Source organism: Delphinapterus leucas, unplaced genomic scaffold (genome assembly GCF_059928025.1).
Source record: "Delphinapterus leucas isolate spDelLeu-1000000601 "Yukka" unplaced genomic scaffold, BTC_Dleu_Yukka2 spDelLeu_asBTCV2_sq25, whole genome shotgun sequence".
Lineage (NCBI taxonomy): Eukaryota > Metazoa > Chordata > Mammalia > Artiodactyla > Monodontidae > Delphinapterus > Delphinapterus leucas.
The window spans coordinates 216,608-238,649 of record NW_028322234.1 but is presented as its reverse complement, the minus strand read 5'-3'; the positions used below and the strand labels follow the sequence as shown (position 1 = coordinate 238,649).

The 22,042-nt window shown below is 36.2% G+C and overlaps 1 protein-coding gene across 3 annotated transcripts; it reads right to left on the bottom strand.

The window, feature by feature from the left end:
• Nucleotides 1-548: 548 nt before the first annotated feature.
• Nucleotides 549-21,238, bottom strand: CLK4 (CDC like kinase 4). Of its 3 annotated transcripts, XM_089905036.1 has the most exons (14): nucleotides 21,105-21,238; nucleotides 18,122-18,282; nucleotides 17,288-17,354; nucleotides 13,125-13,347; nucleotides 11,975-12,065; nucleotides 11,510-11,576; nucleotides 8,583-8,699; nucleotides 8,324-8,490; nucleotides 8,023-8,117; nucleotides 7,643-7,772; nucleotides 4,790-4,872; nucleotides 1,967-2,046; nucleotides 1,150-1,240; nucleotides 549-1,067 (listed from the first exon to the last, which is right to left on the bottom strand). In XM_089905036.1, exons 2-14 carry the CDS (start codon nucleotides 18,222-18,224, stop codon nucleotides 927-929), a joined length of 1,455 nt encoding a protein of 484 aa, XP_089761162.1. In that variant the 5' UTR covers nucleotides 18,225-18,282; nucleotides 21,105-21,238; the 3' UTR covers nucleotides 549-926. The 3 variants fall into 3 exon arrangements, with proteins under 3 accessions (XP_089761162.1, XP_022420046.1, XP_022420048.1); XM_022564338.3 differs by lacking the exon at nucleotides 17,288-17,354 and having other exon boundaries at nucleotides 21,105-21,236; XM_022564340.2 differs by lacking the exons at nucleotides 1,150-1,240; nucleotides 1,967-2,046; nucleotides 17,288-17,354 and having other exon boundaries at nucleotides 21,105-21,237.
• Nucleotides 21,239-22,042: the final 804 nt, after the last annotated feature.

Below are 22,042 nucleotides of genomic sequence, written 5' to 3'. Positions count from 1 at the left end.
CAATCAAATCATCTTTTTTTTTTTTTTTTCCAGTAAAGAGTAACATAAATACAAATTGTTTAATAATAACCTTAAAGTCTCATAGGCTGAGGTTTAAGTATTTATACTTCATATGGTAAGGAAACAGATATCGGACAATTTCTAGACTCCTGAAGATTTGGCATTAAAAACAAAAACCTCAGTCATCAGAATTCCTATTTCTACGTTTGTGACTAACTACATAAATAGCCATTGGAAAACAGGACTTTCCAAGCTAACTTTCCAGTTAGACTTTAATCTTAAACGAAGTGTGTATGTGGTTTTATTAACCTATTACGATGCACAAGTTGGATGTCTTTCCATGAATGCTACTTACCACCACTGACATCACCCAATGAAAAAGAACAATACTTACAATTTAATGAAATTCCAACAGCAAACAGTTCCTATGGGTTTTGGTTTCTAATACCTGCCTACCTAGATTTAATAATACTTATTACCTGTTCAACAATTACAGAAAAAACTTTTAAAGTTAAGTTTGAGGTAAATAAAGAATATTCTTTTAAGAATGAAGTAGTCAAGATTTCCTTTTACTCAAAAAAAAAAAACAAAAAACAAAACAAAAAATCACTTCCAAGAGTCAACCTCCATGTACAAAAAAGCAAGATCAATCACATTTATCACTGGACACAAAGGATATTCCAAAGGTCTTTAAAAATGGTAATTAATCTCAAAAAAGGAAAATTAATTTTAGCTTTTATATTTCATTATCAAGACCATATTTGCTTAACAAGATAATTATGCGATTGATACAAAACATACAGCATTTACACTTAACTGTACAAAATAATTTAAGGTTTACAAAAATATTAGAATGTTTAGAGTTGACTGACACAGTCTTAAATAATCTCTTCTAGAGAAGTATAGTAAGACCACTGATTTCCATTTCATTTCTTTTTTAATAAGTCAAAGAAAGGATGCTGCAATGCTTCATCCAAGGTAATTCTTTTCACTGGATCATATTCTAACATTCTTCGAATCAGGTCAAACAGTTTCTCATGTTCCTCATCATGACAAAGCATAAATTCCTGAGGGGAAAAATGACTTTGTTTAAGAAAGACATTAAAAAATAGTTAAAACAGTTTTTTTTTTTGTTTTTTGTTGTTTTACCTTTAGTGGTTTGCAGCGTCTCCTAACATATCTACCAGCAGAACTATGTTCCTCCCAATCTAGCTGATTATGATGAAAATACTTGTGTTTCCTACAGGAAAGAGACGTCTGGATTAAAAAAGAAACAACCCCCCCAAAACCCCACATGCTTGCCCTGCCCCCACCAGGGGATTGGGGGAAAAGATGAAACCATAGACATCTCTCTCTCTATATATATAAACATACAATTTCTAAAAATCTCAGCAATAATTATATCGGCTACCTTATATGATATTTTTCCTAATCTTGTACCCTCTGAAGTTTTAGTATCCCACCTAAGTTGTTCCCAAATACCGTAAGTGAAACAATGCCAGCTTCAAAAACAGAGGTTCCTAGATCCATTCCTGTAAATTCTGATTTCACTAGATCTGGTATGGGGCTGGAAATCTTTAACAATTCCCTGGATGACTTCTGTGGTGAAGCTATGTTTTGAAACCACTTATAGTATTCTTGTCCAAAGACATACATGTGGTTTGCAACAGTCTGGAATTCAAACTTAGATATGACTCCAAAATCAAGCTTTTTACTACTCTATGTATTATTTTTAAATCAACCTAGGAAAACACTTATGCAAAGGTTAACTTGAGTATAAAAACACCACTTTAATTACTGGATCACAAAGTAAATATTGCATTACTTTTCAAAAACTACTTCATGAAAAAAAATTCAAAATCTACAGTCTTTGGAATAAGCAATAACAACAAAGATGGGTTTTCTATAGTTTGAATATAGGCCACTGCATGTACCCAATATAGGGCTTTAATCTTAAAAAGCATACCGTGTTTTCTGAATCATGCGTGTTGGTATGGGTCCTAACATACGTTCCATCATTGCCAGGTGCTCTTTACTATCATGAGTCTAAAAAAATAGGAAAAAGAAACTTAGCACTTTCCATTTCCCTACATGCACATAAAAGGAAAACACAAGAAAATAGTGTTTCCGGGACTTCCCTGGTAGTCCAGTGGTAGAGAATCCACTTTCCAACTAAGCCTGCCCACCACAACGAGAGAGCCCGCGAGCCGCAACTACAGAGCTCACACACTCTGGAACCTGCACACCACAACTGGAGAGAGAAAATCCGCGCACCGCAACGAGAGAGAAGCCCACGTGCTGGAATGAAGACCCAATGCAACAACAAAAAAATAAAGTAAATAAATAAATGTTAAGAAAAAAAAGAAAATAGTGTTTCCATAAAAGGACTAGATTAGACAGCTATACAATTTATATTACACTCCACTTCAAAGATGGAATAAAACTGAATGAGCTATACTGATTGTCCGATTTCTGAAATGGATTGGTAAGGTCTGTATAGCTGATTGAGGAACAACTTTTTAAGTATATTTTACTGAAGTACAGTTGATTAACAATGTTGGAATAATTTGTTTAATGTGAAACAGAACAGTTTTTCCTTATTTGTATTACTTGCACTGTTTAACTGAGGGATGACTGGGGAAGATTACCAAAAACCTGGCCACTCATTTTATCGGTTGCTTAACTAACCTCCATTACCCAATGGATAGCAACTTTGTAACACTAATCCTAGACAATAAAAATACAGTCCCAATAATTCTTACAACAACCTTGAGCTAGGAATGTGGGAACATAACTTTCAAAGAGGTTAAGATACTAGCTCAAGCTCACATAGCTCATCAATGAGGAAACCTGAGCTGTGAACCCAAGTCAAAACTCATATTCTTAAATTACACAGTAGCAGAGCTTTGGCTAAAGTAGAATAAATTGTTAAACTAAATGGTACACTCCTAAGCAGAGGCTGGCAAACTTCTTATGTAAAGGACCAGATAGTAAATATTTTAGGCTTGGGTGGTCACAAATGGTCTCTACCACATATTCTTTTTCGTTTTTTAAAGCAGGCATCAGACAGGATATAGTTTGCCAACCCTTGTTCTGAAGAGCAGAGTCTATGTGCAATGCTTTTTAAATCCATTAGCTACTGTGCCTAGCACACTGCTTTCAAAATGTTCTTAATTTGTGACAGGAATAAATAATACAAGCTCCATTATCTTCAAAAAGTTCCTTAGTTGAAGACTATTTTGGAGGGTAGAATTAAAATATAAACCACATCTCAAACCAAAGTTAATAATCGACGCTTAAGATCTCAGAATGATTTACAATCATAAAACCATCTGACGGATTTTATATGTGTCAGAATGAAGAAAGCATGCACTGTGCTCAACTTTTTCCTTGACCCTATAGCTTACTACCACAAAACCAGACACCACCCCCTAGAAATGACCGACAGCTATGTTCTAGATATCAAACTTGTCTACAATCTCAGAGTACTTTTAACAGATCTCTACAGAGTAGACAGAAGTTTGGTGAGGTGCCCCACAGCAGTGAACACATATTCTGCAACAGCCGCCTAAGTGACTTATAATTAATCACAGCTTCCTCCCTCCTCATCCTGCATTGCCATAACCTCAAATCAACCTTGATAGTATTAGCCAGGAACTCCCTAACCACCCTCACCCCATCCAACAACACACCTTGATCAAATCACAACCCTCTTCAATGGTTACACCACTTGAAGCTTTCAAGACTTCTAGTTTTCTGACATAAGCAAAATTATGAGGAAAAAAAGTAGAGACCTAAATAACATTTTCTCCTTTTTGTTCTGCCAAGTAAGCCAATAACTATTACCATTTCACAGAAAGAACATTTTAATACCAAAAAACCAGGAGAGATAATTTCTAAATGAAAGCCAGAATGGCAACCCTACAAAATCATTTTCATTTTAGACCAACCAGTCTACATTTGGAAACCACTGACTCCTAGGATAAAACAAATACCTTTCTATGGCAAACAAGTCCACTATGAATCAATACTTGCCTACTGACACCATTTTCCTATTTATCCAAGACACTCTGACGGCACTATTCATCCTTCCTCAACTAGAGTAGCTTCCTTTATGCCTGTTGCATTTATGAATACCATTTCTTCCTGATATGGCCATCACACACTCTAGTTTTCTGACAAACTCTTACTCTTCCTTATAGCATGGATTAAACTCCCTACTCCTCAGTGATGTCTTCTCTAAGGAAACTTAACCGTTCACCTTTTCTGGGTTCCCTTCTACATTGTTCCATTATAGCAAGTATCATATTGTACTGTACGTTTTCCCATGTCTATCCTGTGTATGACTTCCTTGAGGACAGAGATGCTGTCTTTTCATTTTTATACACATAGTGCTTAGAAATGTGTCTAGGGTGTCATAGATGCTTAATACAACTTACTGTTTCTGAATTCTTTTAATAAAAGTGCAACATAACCAGAGCTGAATTAAAACTGACCATAGTAACACTAATGTAAATTTATGAAGGAGCACCACAATAAAACGGATCATATGAAGTCAATATGAACCATGTGTTTAAAAGCTCCACATGCAGAATGAATTATGACCATTCACTGGGAGTATTTCATTCAACTATGGTTTTAGAGAAGGATGACTATTTTGCGCATGTAAGTTTTAATCTTAAGAATAATGACACTATGGCAACTTTCCAATATGGAAACCAAAACTTTAACATGCCTTTAACATTAAAGCTCATAATGAATCAGTAAATAACATTTACTAAATACATACCTGAAAGACTGTGAAACCAAGGTAATATTCAATAAGAATGCAACCTATGCTCCAAACATCACAAGGCTGAGACCAACCTAAAGCTATTTAAAAACAAAACCAAACATTGTATTATGCAACAATTTTTAATTGCCAATACACAATATCTTTTCCTATGTGGGTGCTCTCTTTATATAGCCTATTTAGGAGAATATGATAGTAAATTCAGGGTTTACATTTTTAGTTTTATATCAAACACACTATGCTTTCAGAGTCCTCCATATCCTTGTATCAAATTACAGTATTTTAACCTGGGGGAGGAAGCATTTTATGTAAAATAAGAAGGATTAGCATATATTCCATAGTCTCTGAATTGCTTGTGCAATGAGGAACACTGTTATACCCAGTTAACGGTTGTTCTATGAAATTTTACATTTTATTAGTGCAAACATAGCTCAATAATTATCCTCAGAATGTAATTACTAACCCCTCATCAATTACCATCAGCTTGATATCTGAGTTTATTTCTTCCATTAAAAAAATAGTAGTGTCACATAAATTATGTAAGAATTATAATGGATATTATAAGCAGTGTCACCCATAAGCAGAATTATATAGCTATTTAAAGTTCACATGGAGAGGTATCTATATATGTACTTTCAGGTTGTCTATATATGATCATATATACTTTCTCCTTCAGAATTCTCAAGAGTAACATTATTCAGAAAAGAAAAAAACACCTAGCCTTAAGTCTATATCTAATTAGAAAGGAAAAGAGTAAACCATACAGATGTTTTAACCTTTTAAAGATTAAGTTTTTAATAAAACAATAATGTACAAATAAATCCTACTTTAAAAGACATTTCAATTACTTTCAATAACATTACTGAATTTAAAGATAAAGGAAGAAACAATATATTCAAGGAACTTGACTATGATTTAGCCATTTTTGTTAACCCTCATGGTACTTATTACTTGAACAAAAGGATAATGGAGCATGGTTTCTACTTACAGTAACACATACAAAATCTGCAAATGATAGAGCTTGGATCTAAGATGAAAGTTTTCTTTTCCAGCCACTCCTGTCTCCCAGTCCAGCTTTCTCCCAAGTGACTGTAAATTACCTCATTCTCTTATGGGTCAGCTCTCATACTCTTTGGAATTTCACATCATTCACTTTTACCAACTTCTGTTTACTACCAACACCCAAGACATGAGACCAACTGCCCTCCTCAATGGCAGCAACTGACAACATCTTCCCCCTTCAACCTAATTTTGCCTTAATCCTCAGGAGTAACACTTCACAAACACACAAAGAACCCTTCTAATCTTCCCATCTGTTCATTTCTTTTCCTAAAGACCAATAACCCCAATTTCAGATTTATATCAACTATCCCCAGCCTGGCCACACATGGGACTGTATTATTACTAAGAATCACTGTATCTTACACAATCTAGGAGGAGGCCATTAACTAACTGTAAGATACACCACTGTTTTACAAACCAATAACAAAGAAAAAATGCCAATTGTTTTGTGTTACGTTCCCTCACATGTTAAAATGTAGAGAAAAATCTTCTTCTTAAAATTGATAAAACACAGCAAGTTATCTCTTTTTAAGCTCTGAAAATACCTCTCTGTCCACAATCTCTTCCCACACTCTTTTCTTTTACCTTCATTGCAGCCTTCAGTCCTCAACCATGAATACACTTTCTAAACTACTGCAACACAGCAGCTTCTTTCAGACCATACTAAGCAGAAATCCTAGTAACATCAATCTCAAAGATGAGCTCCAAACCTGTGCTATCCTATTTGGTAGCCACTAGCCACATGTGGCTATTTAAATCTAAAATTTAAATTAATTTAAAATTCAGTTCCTCAGTCACACTGCCTATACTGAAAGTACACAGTAGTCTACGTGTGGCTACTAATGGCTACCATGTTGGATAGTGCAGATATAGAACGTTTCTATCATCATGGAAAGTTCTACTAGCCAGCACTACATAATATTCTTAATTTCCTGTCCCTTTTACTAATTCTCTACTCTAGGTAAACATCATTAGTTTGCTTTCACACTCATATTCTGAACTACCAAGTCCTCTTAGACAAAAGGTAAAAAGTGGAAAAGACTGATTCCACAAAGATGTTTTACTATCCAACCTCGGTTGAAACTTACTTTTGGTGAAGTAATATGCTTATACCATTTAACTATCTCCCAATATCACCTGATCTGAATTTTTCCCACTGTCTCCAAGCCCCCAAAGCCATCTCTGACTTCCTTGCTCTATCAACATGACTTGGTCTCGAACTTTTAAATTTTGAGGCATAAGACACGCTCTCCCTCACTGAGTTCCCTTTTATTAATATTTAAAAACCCTGCACCTTAACTAATTTTCCTTTCTATGCTTTCTCATGTCAAAGATGATCAAAGAAGCTCTCCTCTTAGACTAGCCCCTCTTTCTTCTCCTCTTAACCTCCATCCACCCTACATCTAGACGTCTGCCAACCCAATCTTTAGCATTTTCACCAGCACCATGATTTGTGATGAGACGAAAAGAGGTGCCCACATTGCTTCAAAATCATACTGCTGTCATGTACTTAGCCAGTACAGCTTGTTCTCTTATGATCTTGTAAGACTGACTTGTTCAAAAATAACCACAACCTGGAATATCTTTACAGATGATATCACATTTTTCCCACTCAGGAAAAATATTTATAGCAATGTCCAGACAGCTTTTATGAAAACAGAAAACATTTTCTGTACAATGCTAAGAAAATTACAGCTATCCCCCAACTACCTGCCCCCCAATAAAAGCTGTAGAGAACAAAAAATCTCTTTTTCAATTAAAATATCAGGAAGTCTGGTATCTACTAACCCAAAATGACCTCTGGAGCTCTGTAATGCCGTGTAGATACCAAAGTACTATGATGTTCATCATCGTATGTTGCACTTCCTAAGTCAACAACTTTGATATCTGTGTTTTTCAGTGTGCGTTCATCACGTTTCTAGAGATACAGTTAAGTAAACACAAAGATCAATAAAGATATGAAATATTTTATAGCACTATCCAAAAGGCTTGCACATGAATTATCTTTTTGATTTTCAAAATAACCCCATGAGAAAGGCAAAGGATTACCCTTTTTGGGTTAAACATCAGGATATAATAAGCCTCAAAGGTAAAATTCCTCATCCAAGGATCACCAAGCTAAATTAATTTTAAAGACAACTACCAAAATTAAAACAAGTGTAACTTACCATTTTTGAATTATACTTGACTACATAGTCAGACTTCACAAATAAAATATTTTCAGGCTTCAGATCTGTATGGGTTAATTTATTATGATGCAAAACTATAAAAGAACAAAAAGACATTATTAGTTTCACTTACAAATTTAATCTGTACCGGGGGACAGGAGAATTAGTAGTAGAGGTAGGGATCAAAAGTGGTTTCATCTTTACTTGCAATGTGTATTTTTAGTGACAATGTTTTGATATGTTGCTTGTACAATAAAACCTTTAATTTACTGGTATTTAAAAATTTAACAAGTATACTTACAATTTATTGACTGACAGATCTGATATGCCATTTGCCTGATATGGTCAATTTGAAATGGCAGAAAGCTGTTTTCTTTAATGAAATCATAGGTACTAAGTCCCAGGAGTTCAAACACAATACAAACATGACCATGATGATCAAACCATTCTAGCATCTGGACACATCGGCTAAAACAGATCAGAATAAAAATAATTCAGTTCACAGAATTCTGATTATTTCATGTAACATAATGGATCACAGTTCCAAGTTTATTACTTACAAGACACTATTGGGATCAGTACTATTTAAATGTTCTAATACTTGGATTTCTGAACGAGCTGCTTCACGATATCGTCCCACATTTTTTATGATTTTCACCGCTACATGCATGCCACTCCTTAAAAACAAAATGAAAATGGTAAATGTACAGAAGGGCACTGAAGACATGTATCCTCTAAAGCAGCTATCCCCAACCCTTTTGGCACCAGGGACCGGTTTCATGGAAGACAATTTTTCCATGGTGGGGGGAGGGTGTGATGGTTCAGATGGTAATGCAAGCTATGGGGAGCAGCAGATGAAATTTCACTTGCTCGCCCACTGCTCACCTCCTGCTGTGAGGCCCAGTTCCTACCAGTCCACAGCCCAGGGGTTGGGGACCCCTGCTCTAAAGCATAATCTTATTAAGTACCAATCATTCTATGCTATTTTCCTAAAATAATCTTTCAGGGTATATTATAGCAGATCTATAAACATTTTTTCGAAACATTTTGACAAAATATACATTATACGGAGTGATGATTTCTCTTAATACTTATCAACGTTAATGTTTGTTTCCAAAAGTTTAAATTTACCTAGATTTTATAAGTAGTTTTTTTAAAAAAAAAAAAAGGATAAAAATATAAACCTTGAATAGAACATACTACTGCTGAAAGCATTCACTCATTCACCACGCTAGACCGACTGTGCCAGATGTTGCATTGGAATCAGTGTTAAAAAGGGCTTGTCCCATGTACCTCACAGTCTAATGGAAAAGACAGACACTTGAACAACTTATCATAAGGTTAGAAGTGCCTGGTATAAGGAGTAGAGAGAGGAAAGAGCCTAACCATCAGGGTTAGGGGAGCTTAGACTTCTTCAGAGAAGGAAGACAACTATCAGTTTGTTAGATAATTCCGGCAAAGGAGACACCAATAAGTCATGAAGCCAAAAAAATGTTTAGTGCATTCACGGATGCGAATAGGTATAAATAGCAACAATGTAGGGCAGCGTGTTTTAGACCGGGACATCTGTAATACTTCCTAAAAAGTACAGAGGGAATTCCCTGGTGGTCCAGTGGTTTAAGACATGAGCTTTCACTGCCGTAGGCCCAGGTTCAATCCCTGGTCGGGGAGCCGAGATCCCGCAAGCCACGTGGTGCGGCAAAAAAAAAAAGCCATAAATGATTTTGAGGAAAGGGATTTCCAAATCTTCAGCTTCCTTCTGTCCTCTTTTCTAAACCTGATCTTCTTGAATACAAGCCAGCAGTCAACCCTGCATTTTTCACTATGGCCTTCCCACATTACAAAAGAGAACCCCATGCACACGAAATTAATATGGCAAGGTTTGTGCCCTAGGCTGTTTATAAAAAAAAAAAATCTTTGAGGCAAACAAATTTTTCTAGTGGTTGGATAGCAAACCTGTTCCAAACTCATTTCTTTTGACAAGGCCCCAGTGAAGTTGTGGGCTGATATATAATCATCAAAATAAATTTTTAATGATTTATCTCCCTATGATGTATAGCATATATCTCAAGACTTACAAGAATTACTATAAAACTGCTGTGACAAAACTTCTTCTAGTCTCATCTATTTAATCGTATGGCCAAGTTTTCTAACTGCTAATAAGCTATAAAAATGAACAGTGCTAATAGCTATAAAAACGAAAAATGGATAATGGTGTTAGCTAATGCTACTATAGCAATCATATTGCAGTATATAAATGTTTCAAACCAACGTTATACACCTTAAACTTACAAGCTTTCATATTACTTGTCAATTAAAAAAAAACGAAAAATGGAAACTTAATGCTAAAACAGTAAGATTTATCTATGGATACATGAACTCATTTTTTAAAGGCCCCAACCATCTCAATAAAAGATATATTTTCAATTACATTGTATGTTTTAGGTCTAATAAGTATCAAAATTTGTAACAGATTTGTACTTGATCAATTGAATACTATTCACTGGAATATCTCAAATACTCAAGTCTTAGAACCTCAAGAAATTTTTAAAAGACCTTAATGGGACAACTAGTGAAATGTGAATCAGGTCTGTAGATGAGCTGGCAAAACTTGAAAATACATATAACATGTAAATACAGAGAATGATTAAATACTGTAAAATGTTAACATTTGTGGAATCTGGGTGAAGAATATATGGGAATTCTTAGCAACTTTCCTAAGTCAAAGTATTTCAAAATATCTTAAAATTTTACTTTATGTTCACATTTTTGTCATAGAGAGGAAAGGGTGATAATAAAAGACATTTAGGATAATATTCTCTATGAAAAATGAAGTAAGTTCAAGGATAAAGCATTTCTACGTATTCAAGAAAACTTTGTTCATGGATGACAGGAGGTATCAAGCTGTTGTATTTAGATTCCTCCAAACATATTTAAAAAGAGAGATATGTTTTTTTAAAAAAATCAGCATTTACAATAAGCTGGAAATTACATCCTCAACTATTTTATGAAGAAAAGTTTAGATGTCAATTTAGAAATGTGCGGTTTCCACTAAACTGTTTTAAGACATTCACTTACATAAAAACTTGCAACCACAGAATAGAGATCCTAGAGGAAAACATTTCCTTTGGAAATAAAAGTTTTTGAACCAAGAAGATTAGACATGCTAATTTATTGTCTCTGCAATTCAAAAGTAGGGTAAAGCACTCCAAATCTCTTATAGAAAGCTAAGGACCTAAGTTCTGGGAAACTCTTCACTTGAACATTCGCATTAATTTCAATGAACTCCATCTGATAAAAATTTTTAGCATTCTTGATCAAAATCCATACTTACGGTAAATAAATCATACACAGTTCAAGAACTTTTGAATACTTACACCTCCCAGGAAAACACATAGCTACCACTTAAATTCCATTTCATTTAAATTATGGATCCTTCTCCACCAAAAATATCAGAATGTTCAAAAAAGAAAAACAACAAACTTACATGCCATGATCAATACACTCTACAACTTTGCCAAAGGCCCCTTCTCCCAAAGTGTCCACGATTTCATCTAAAGTGAGGGGGGAGAAAGAAGTGTAAGTACCTGCGTACAAATTATCAGTTATTCAAATAATGAATGCTTAAGTGTGGAATATTTTCAAATGATCTCTATTAAAGCATAATTAAGGTTCCAGCAGTCAAATTATTTTATTTTCAGCTGCTACAAAAATAATTTAGATAGAGCTATCATTCTTGCTCTAATCTCAAATTCCACTGATTATTTTGGAACTTTAGAGTAGAAATATTTAAACTCTATAGAAAAGAAGAAATACAAAAGAACAACAAACAAACCCACGAAAAACAAAACAAAAAAGCAATGAAGAGTTCTTTAGCCCCCCGCTGACAAGCTATTCTTAAAAAGATTATTCTGTCTGAAAAGTTTAAAAAGTGTTGAAAAATATTCTATACATCTTGCTCTTAGAACGTCTCCACTTTGACAGATCAGGTGACCCTCCTCATCATCCTCTATACTCCTGGATCTTTTCCTTCGGTGGCTCTTCTGGAACGGCAAGTGGGCAGCACCAAGATCATCCAGCCAATCAATATATCAGAGTGAATTCAGGGCAGAATACGCAATTCATTCAGCGGGGAGATATTCAGGCATTCAGATAAGCACCAGGCCACGAACAGTTGGCAGGAGCAATTTCAAATTCAGTCCCCAGAAATTCACAAGGCACAGTTTATGTTACAGAAGAAAAACATGGCAAGGAACAGATTTTCAGATAAGATACTTAAAGTGGCAATAGAAAAAACAACACAATTGTCTCTTTAAAATACTGACTTAATTGAAGTCTGAAATTTAAAGAATGCAATGTCATGATCTATTAATCTCTTGTTATAAAATAGCCTATGCTGTGAGTTGAGATGTCTAGTTTGTCAGGAAAATGTTTTAAAATGTCAAGATTAGTTCAAATTGATATTTAGCAATATTTTTAAACATACTTAATTAAAATAAAAGGGGAAAATAAAGGCTAATGTCAATGTTCGATCTAATCAATGATAGTTCTACTGAAGAAAACTTGGGGAGGAAAATAATTCATAGTTTACTGCAAACAAGTGAAGATTCATGAGTGTAAAAAAAAAGGGCAGGCTTTCTGGACAATAATTTCCCCTTCAGCACCCACTTTCAGAACTCCAATGGAACTAATTGGAGCCTGTGCTATACACAGGGTAAGTATTCGCCAGTGCAACTTTCTACACTTGTCTCCAAGTACTGGGAAAGGGGTTTCTTTTAAAGTAAAAAACGTTTAAGATGAAAGAAAAGATGGGTGCTTCATCTTTTCGTATGATTATGTTATAAAAGATAAAAATATTTTTAACATTAAAATCAAGAAACTCGTGATCTGGTCTGCAGACAATGAGTAAATGTGGGCAAATGAGGGCTAACTAATAAATACAGATTAGTTGTAAGAATTTGGAAGTTTCCTTTAAGGATTCAAGTAATATAAACACAATTATATTCATATAGTATTATAAACTTTTTCAAATTTATTGGCTCAGTAAGAGCTTTTACACACAAATAAGTATCCACCCAAAATAAAAACAAAATCAATCATACCGAACGTGACTGATTACTTGAACAGTGTCTATTACGCTTCCTTTTAGGACTGCTTCTCCTGCTTCGGACTGAAGATTTCCTGCAGTGGATTCGATAACTGCTTTCAACGTCTCTGTGATAATGTCTAGGAACATATCTTTCGCAGTAGTCATTTCTGTATTCATCAATGTATCTCCGGTCCCGATAATCTCTCTCATTCAAGGACCCTGCTTCTAAATAATGACTGCAAACACATTAAAGGATTTAAAATTACTCTCTTCATTCTAGAATAACGTGGTTAAAATAAAACATTCTCTCAAGAATTCGTGGTTTAAAACAGCTAACTCAATAAAAGAAAAAAATACAAATTGATGAATTAGAATTTATATTTAACTGACAAAACTTAAGAAATAATTTTACTTTAACCAACAAGTAAAGGGGAACATATATCTCTATTAATATATACTGCTATGAAGGAACAAAGCTTGGGTCAAATCATTCAACATATTCAGTGTTTACTTGATTAAGTGTCCCTTTACCTTCTGGTGAAAGTTAAGACCAAAAATTCACAAAACTGCTCTTCTGAAATTCATCAATCTTGTGATATATGCATCTGTAACTAAACTCTCTTCCTTTTTTCAGAGCCACACACAATATGAGGCAGGCAAAACAGGATTCCTTTCCTTCTTAATGTAAGTTAGGTATCTCTGGCGCAGAGTTCTTTCATGAAAGGTGTATTAGAGCTAAAGGAATCTTAATTATATTTCAGGCCTCTCATTTTACAGATGACTAAACTGAGATCCCTAGAAGGAAAATGATTTGCCATGGTTGTAGAGCACATTCTAAATCCTATAGTATGTGCCAGTATTATTATACACACCACCTATTCCATCTCCTCTCCTCTATTTCGAGCTTCCTGTATCTCTCTGAGAAATAGACAACACAGCTTTTGAAGGCTGCTTCATGTGCCAAAAATATCTAAAATATATCCCCCTCAAATGAGAAAAGGTTCTTGTAATTGCTTGCTTAGGATTTCCCAACCCCCTACTTCCCTTTGCATTTTGAATTTGTCACTCCTGCTTGTGAAATAAACAAGAATTCAGGAAAAACAGCATCATCTGGTGCCATAGTGCTTAACTTCTGAATCTACAGATCCCTTTGAAAATCTGATTGAGAGATATGGACCCTCTCCCCTAAGAAACGCACAAATGCGTAAACAAAACTTGGCAAGGAATTTCAGAGGTCATGGACCTCAGGAAGTCAATGGATTCCAGTTAAGCAGCCTTGATCTGATGGAAAGAAAAAGATTCCATTGGCCCAGTTTCCCGTCCCCCTCTCTACCTGGGATGAGTGTCCTTTTCAACAGAGTGTGAAGCTTCAAGAGATCCCTCAGTGCAAATGGAGCACTGAGGGAGAGAGGGGACACCTGCCCAGTCAGACACACCAGCTAAAATAATCCTGACAAGCAATGGAGTGACAGATGTTAACTAGACTGCCCTCACTAACCTCTTTCTTTTTCCCAGAATATGTTGTCATTCTTTTTCTCAGGAGGCTGCTTTACACAGAAATAAAGGAGAAGCATCTCTAAAACTGCTACTCAACAGGGCTGGCATCAAATCCAGGCTGGGGAGATGCAGAAACCCCCTTTCCCCAGTGTCAGCCTTAAGTTCTAGCCATTGGAGAAACAACTCAGGATATTAGGGTCTAAATCTGGGTCTAAGTCAGGGATCTGATCAGTTGCTTGGAACCGTTAAGGGAGAGATCTACAATACGTCAAGCTAGAAATTACCATACTCTAAAGGGCATCTGTTTAATTCTGTAAGGCATCCTTCCCATAAAAGTCTAAAATTTATCGGAAAACTCTAACACTAATAATCCTTAGCTGGACTAGTGCATGAAATTAGAGCTGCTGATAATCCATAAATAATCTAAAGAATAACAAACATAGAGTGAAGTAATACCATGAGGATAAACTAAAAAGATGAGGGCCTCTTCAACCTACAACAACCAAGGCTTAGAGATTATATAAACAATTATATATAAATATATATATAATTATAATATATATTCTATATATATTATATTATTAATATATTAATTATATAAAGAAATTATTTATTAATTATATAAACTATTATAATATATATTATATATATTATACTATATATTATATATACATATTATAATATATAATATATATAATATATATATTCTATATATATAAATATATATAGAATTATAAAGGCTATATGGACACAGTGAACAGGATGAACAGACTGATTTAATTTCTAAAAATATTCACTGAATGTCCAGTGAATATTTCACTGTAGTTCTTCAAAACAGCCAAGACTAATGAGGCTATGGGCATTCGTTTTTATTTCCACACAGGTCCTGTGGAAGGTAAAAAATATATATGAGGCAAAATCCCTGCCAACAAATAACTGTTCAGTTTGAGACCTAAACAAAACTCAACGATGCAGAAAATGTTGAAAGCGTGGATATGAGTGCTTAGGAGAAAAAACTCAAAATGCTTAAAATGGTCAGGGAAGATTTCATGAAAAAGAAGGGAACAGTTAGTTGCATCTTAAAGGGAAATCAAGATTTGGGCAAAGTGGGAAGTAGAAGAAATGCCAGGAAAGAAAAATGGCATATTACTATCTTACATTTATAGAGTACTTTTAGCCAGAATGGCTTAGAGATGAGTTTGTCTACATGTTACTTAGGAAATAGTAAGCAGACAATTTCAGCAAGAGCAATTTTCACATAGGGGAACATAGGCAAATAAATAAGCTGGGAACAGATCATCCAAAATCTTGCATGCCAGGCTAAAGGGCTTAAAACAGTGTTTCTCAAAGGGTGGTCTGTTTATTAACAATATCGAAATATTGAATTTTTAAAAATGAAGATCCCTGGACCCCAGGTCAGACTCACTGAATAATCTGGTAATATGCATTTTAAACATACCTCCAAAGTGATTCTATTCACACTAAAGTTTGAGAATCACTGGTTTAAGGCTTGATACTCTATGTTACAACAAGACATTTAAGGATATAAAATGTGTTCACAGCGTTCACAGCCACATCAGTCTTCCTGTGTAGAACTGATTAAGCCTGTAGGAAGGGAGAAATTCACAGGCTACTTACAAATCAGAAAGAAAAGACACTCTGAAATATATATGAAAAAAGGTAAGATAATTGATAACCAATAAAAGCGCTGATAAATCATAAGAAAAATACACTTTAATAGAAAAAATAGGCTAAGAATACAAAAATAATGTTCACAATCAAATATACTTTAATTAAAAAAATGTTCAAGTGTTCAATAAGCACATGACAGAGGATAAATTCAGCAGAAATTTAAAAATTCAAATGAAAACAAAACACTATTCTTGGCATTTCAAAATAGGCAAGACTGGTGACAGCATGTCGTAGGAGTGTAACTTGGTACAAACTTTCTAGAAAAATACGTGAAAAATATGTGAATATGTACCAAGAGCCTTATAAGAGTTCACACCCTTTAACTTGAAACTGTCCCTTCTTAGAACCTATTTTCAGGAAATATTCAGAGGCAAAGATTTGTATACAAAAATATTTTTCAGAAGAAATAACTTTACATCCAAATGGGGGACTAGCATCCTACCAAGCGTACCTTCTTTATACGCTTCTGTATTTTTCATTTTTTTCCAATAATTTTACAAAAAACACTCTCGAAAAGTTTTGAATCTTGAAAAAGATTATTAGATTACTCCAGATTAGAGAGCAATTACCACCAGACATCTCTGGTGCCAATATCAAAGAAGAAACTATTGGCCTAGTGGTTATTGCACTGACTCAGTAACATCTTTATGTGGTTAATTATGAATATGAATTCATCATTCATATCATTCATATCATTCATCATTCATATCACTTCCTTTCTACACATACAATGCATAATAAATCCATGAATGGTTAGTACTATATGTTAAGCCTTACAGAGTATTTTGTATTTATCTTAATATAGGGTACAGATATTCTTGTATAATACATTAATTAGCTCAGGTCATTGAAATCCTGGCATAGATTCTCTCTCTTCCCTCCATATGATAGTGTGTGAAGAATGATTAGTCTGCACTGATTACCAACAAGCTCACTGTTCTACAGAACAAGTCTGTTTTGGCATGGAGAAGGAAAAAAATTACATATTGTTTTTTAAAGTAACCCCAGTTGGCTAATTTAGAAAGCAATCTGGCAAACAGTCCCAGTGGAACATCTGCACAAAACAAGGAGAAAACATAGAACCAACAAAAACAAATGAGAGAGGGAAATTAATGGAGGACAGAATGAAAGAAACTCTATTCACCTAGGCTTTGTTAAATCATTTAGGAACTTGAAAAATTCCTTCAATTCTATACAAATGTATTACCTCCAAATTTTACACTGGTAAGAATACAATAAAACAGGACATATGCCATTGGAAATTTTTATTGAGGCCCTTCTTACAACAGCCAAGCTTCTAAAAATCCCAAACATATCTACTGGCCTTATCTACAAATATAACCTGTAGAATACAGTATAAGCAACTAATCCCCAACACACTTTAACATTCTCACACATCACATGCTATTTTTCTCATCTGGATGAACTCTTCCCCACCCTTCATTATCTCTCATTTGTGGAACCCTAAATAAGTGCCCCAATGTACAGCTCTCCCTACTACATACAAGTTAAAGGCACTCACTGGTCCTTTAATCACTTACTTAACTTTTGTGTGTCTCATTTCCCCCAACTATATTACTGGCAGCTGGGACTCAATCAACTGTCTCCTACAGCTCCGAAATGGACACAGATATGTGAGGGTAGGAACTCTGTTCTATTCACAGCAGTGTCTAGCATATAATAGGCACTCAGTAAATATTTTCTGAATGAGTATTTGTTGACTGATTTATAAAACAATCTGACAGATGAAAGCTATATACGCTAATGACAAGTCATTAAAACTATTAGTGTTAAAATGGTACTAGTTCAAGCGTAATTTACCAATCAGATTCTTTAAGCTGGTGATGTGGTTTACAATGTCTGTTCTCTTGTGTACTACTGTGGGATCTCCTCTTCCGTTTGTGACTTCCACTGTAGCTTTCATGTCCCCAGCTTTCTCTGCTATCCCAGTCAGGGCAGTGAGTTCTTTTGGAATGCCTCATCTATTAATGGAAATGAAAAGTGAGTTGTGGAATTTACAGATGGTTATATTTAGTAAATAAAATATTTCACATTAATATTAAATAGAAAAACCTCAGCACATAGGGTTGTACAGGTTCTAAAATCTTCGTAGGTAATGGTTCCCAAGGCATGGAGGCACTATCCCACTGGTATGTCAGATGATCATAAGTGGTATACACACCTAGTACTAAATGATAACACTGTGAGACCTTAATACATTTTCTTTCAATTCTTCTGGATAAATTCTCAGCTTGGTGCATATCTTCAACTAACACTTGCTAACTGCCATTTTAAAAAAAGAGTCAGGATTCAGGCTCAGAGCCTTCAGTAGACAACAATATCTAGCTAGAAATTAATAACTTTTTTGGTTTTATTTTTATCATTACCTTCTTTCTATGGTAAATTATTACTAATCTCTTAAGTTATTGATATAATCAAATTATTAAGTTATTGATGTTAACTTTAAATGTGAACTAATTTAAAACAAATATCACAAGTGTCATGCAGCTTTGTCGAAATACTGTGATACAAATAACTGAAGTCAGAGAAACACTTAGGGATACTGAATATAGGAGATGACTGTTTATTTTCAGATCATCCTGCAGCCATTCTTAAAATTAAACATATTTGTTGTAGATCTGGGGTGACTGAAGAAATGAACCTATAAGGATGAATACGGTCACACTGAAATCAGATAATTGTGACAATTCCCTGACTCCACCTACATCCTCACAAGTTCCATTCAGGATCAGGATCTGTGTTCTAGCAATGTCATCCCTATCTGCCTCTTCCCATCTTAATTGTTTCACAAAGCAGTTAAGTTTTTAACAGTGATGTCCAAACTGTTGAAGAGGGTGAGGTTCACAACTCAGCAAGGAGCTGAAAACAGGTAAAATGGAGCAAAACCAACTTAGTTAACCCCCTGCAGTTAGCCCAAATGACTCAGTAACAAGCAAACAAATTCAAGTAAAAAATTTAAAAGACTTCAAATGAATTAAAAGACTTTAAAATGAGGCATCTCCTGGGAGGTATTCCCTAAGGAAATGTAGGTATCATGCCATCAGAGCCCGAAGCCACCAAATATTCAGATCTTTTAACTCACTTCTCTTGTTGATTCTTAGGTCCAACAAAAATCCTAAAACTCTAGTCAGGGCTCTCACTGGAAACTGATAAGTGAGCATTCTGATTTACATAGTCATTTGAATATGGGAAACTGAAATAAATGACATTACAAATTAACCTGAGCCAAAAGACCATCAGAAAAGCCATCAAAAAAAAAATTATATTTCTAGTGGAATTCTTCTGACCCTTCAATTACCCAAATTGTATTTTAACCACACAGGAACTCTTTAAAATTGTTTAGTTAAGCATTCTTAAATCATAGCAAGCAAAATTACAACATCTGATGACTGACGTTTATTACTATGACTATTATAATGCAGTTTTTGCAAAACATGTGTGTCTGCTTCAGCTTTGTTTTTTTCCTTCTACTGTCAGTAGGCCATAACTAGCTCACCAAGGCAGAATTCTTAAATAACCACAGTTATCAATATGCAAATATTAAAATAAGCATCTTGGGAGAGCCAAAGGTTTTTATTTCTCTAGCCAAGTTCATTACTTTAAATTTAATTCAGCTGTTAGGAAGCCATTCCCGCCCCGCCCCCCGCCACCCACCCCCCACCCCCGCCGCCTCTGCTGTTCAGAAATATTTTCTCAGGAGGCCAAGAGAAGAATCCCGGATCCAGGTTACACAGATTAGGTTCCTTCGCATACAAAAAAAAGAAAAACTATCTAGAATTATCACACTATTTCTAATTAACAAAGAATCCTACATGTTAGAATCATCGGACATCCTTCAATAAAAACATCAGATACAATAAACATCGGATGTTTATATCCATCTTAGAAACCTGATTCTCTACTGCCCTTTAACACCCTATATTACCCGACAATTTTACGTTATCTATATTAAAATATCTATATAGGTTAAAGTTATGATTAGATGGCTCCAAGAGTACTGTATGTAATGGATAACAAGAAGCCTGTGGGTGTATGTATGGAGCACAATCATACAAAGATAGCTATAAAATAAGACCAGGTGGCTGACGTGGTCAGTTTGGAGCGCTGTTTCCTAAGAATAGTATAAGCATTTCACGGTTACTTAAGTAATCAAGGACAGTGTGATGCATAAGTATCAGAAATGCAGATCTGATGCAACAATACTATGCTCCACTTTAGGAAAAAAACAGTTCGCACAAAGGATGAGCCTCTCCGTATTTACCTCTCACAAGCACGAGCTAAATTCCACCACCTGGACTCGCAAACTAGCAGTTCCTCGGACGCCCAGTCCCCACCCCCCGCCTCTCCGCCAGGGTACCTTATCAGGGCCTTTCGCGCACTCAGAGGCAGAAGTCTGACCTCGGAAAATCCCAGAATGCTACAAACGGCCGAGGCCAGGGACCCAGAGTAAGGCTTGATCTAGGAAAACACTTTGCCCCAGGAGGCTCTCGCAGGGTCTCACCCTGATCGGCGGGACGAGTCACGGGCCTAAAGGAGCCGTGATATGAGTGGCCTGGCCTCTCTGAGAAGAGTCAGCAGCAGAGCCGAGGCCTTTCCGCCCTAGGATTTTAAATCTACCACGACACCTGGGCAACTTTAGGTTTCAAATGCCACGAGCAGAGCTGTGCCCCGAAGAAACCCCGGTCGCCGAGGCCCCGAATCCCGTCCTTTTTCCGACACGTAGCTTCGAGACCTAAAAGACTGGGAAACCACCCAGCCCAGAACACCCTATCCGAAACCTTACCTCCGCAAAAGTAAAAGGCCCTTTGGCCAATAATTGTCACCAAACCGCCGTCTTCTCTCCCAGTCGCTGCGACAAACATCCTACAAGATGGCGGCAACACCCTCTCCCTACACCCCCCACTGTCGGCTTCTAGCGCCATTTATAAAGGACGAACGCGCCTGCGTAACAGAGCTCACGCGCTCCCGCCTCTCCCCTAAGGGGCGGAGCCCTGTGTGGCGTCAGGGGCGGGCCCCGCCCTCCACCACGTGGCTGCGCGGGCGGAGCAGTCTACGCTCCGAGAAGTGCGGTGGCTGAGGCAACTCCCTAGATTGTTTTCGTTGCGGGAGAACCTGGGTGAAGCCGGGAGGAAACGCCCTAAGCCTGTGGCACGTGTCTGCTGTTACTCGAGGAGTTATTCTGAATGCAGCACCTCTCAGCAGAGCCAACCGTGGCTCCGTTTCCTGCTCTCCCGCCCCAGTGGGCCGGACCACGGCTGAACTGCAGGCAGAGCCACCGCGCAATAGACAAGCCGCAAACCAGCCCAGGCTGGTGCTGGGGTTAGCTCAGTGAACGCGATTGTGTAGTCCAGCCCGCTTGGAACGTCCTGTCTAAAAATGGATTCCGATAAATAGGATGTCTTAGGAAACAAGCTCAGAGGTGCTTATCTTTTTAAGGCCTGTGTTCCTAATAAAAAACAACAAAAAAATAAGTTTCAGTTGAGACTCCTTACAAAATTTTTCCTGTTGTGGTCCCTGCCTCCTGGTAGCTGGAAGTTTCCCTAACAAACTTTTCCCCATTATTTATTCCTGTGAGTCAGTTTTATTTAACCAAGGCAGAGTAATGTCTGAGAGCTAGTGAGCCCCGTTAAGGGGCTTGCTTACCTCAGATAAGGTATTTCGCAGTTATAAGGATCCCCAGACAGTTTCCCGTTGTGAGCGTGTAGAGTGAGAAGAGAGAAA

Coding starts and splice junctions, on each gene's coding strand:
- CLK4 (XM_089905036.1), bottom strand. CDS start 18,224: ATGAAAGCTACAGTGGAAGTCACAAACGGAAGAGGAGATCCCACAGTA. Junction 17,355..18,121: donor CAGCTTAAAGAATCTGATTG/GTAAATTACGCT, acceptor TGTTTTGTGCAG/ATGTTCCACTGGGACTGTTT. Junction 1,241..1,966: donor CGCATGATTCAGAAAACACG/GTATGCTTTTTA, acceptor TCTTTCCTGTAG/GAAACACAAGTATTTTCATC.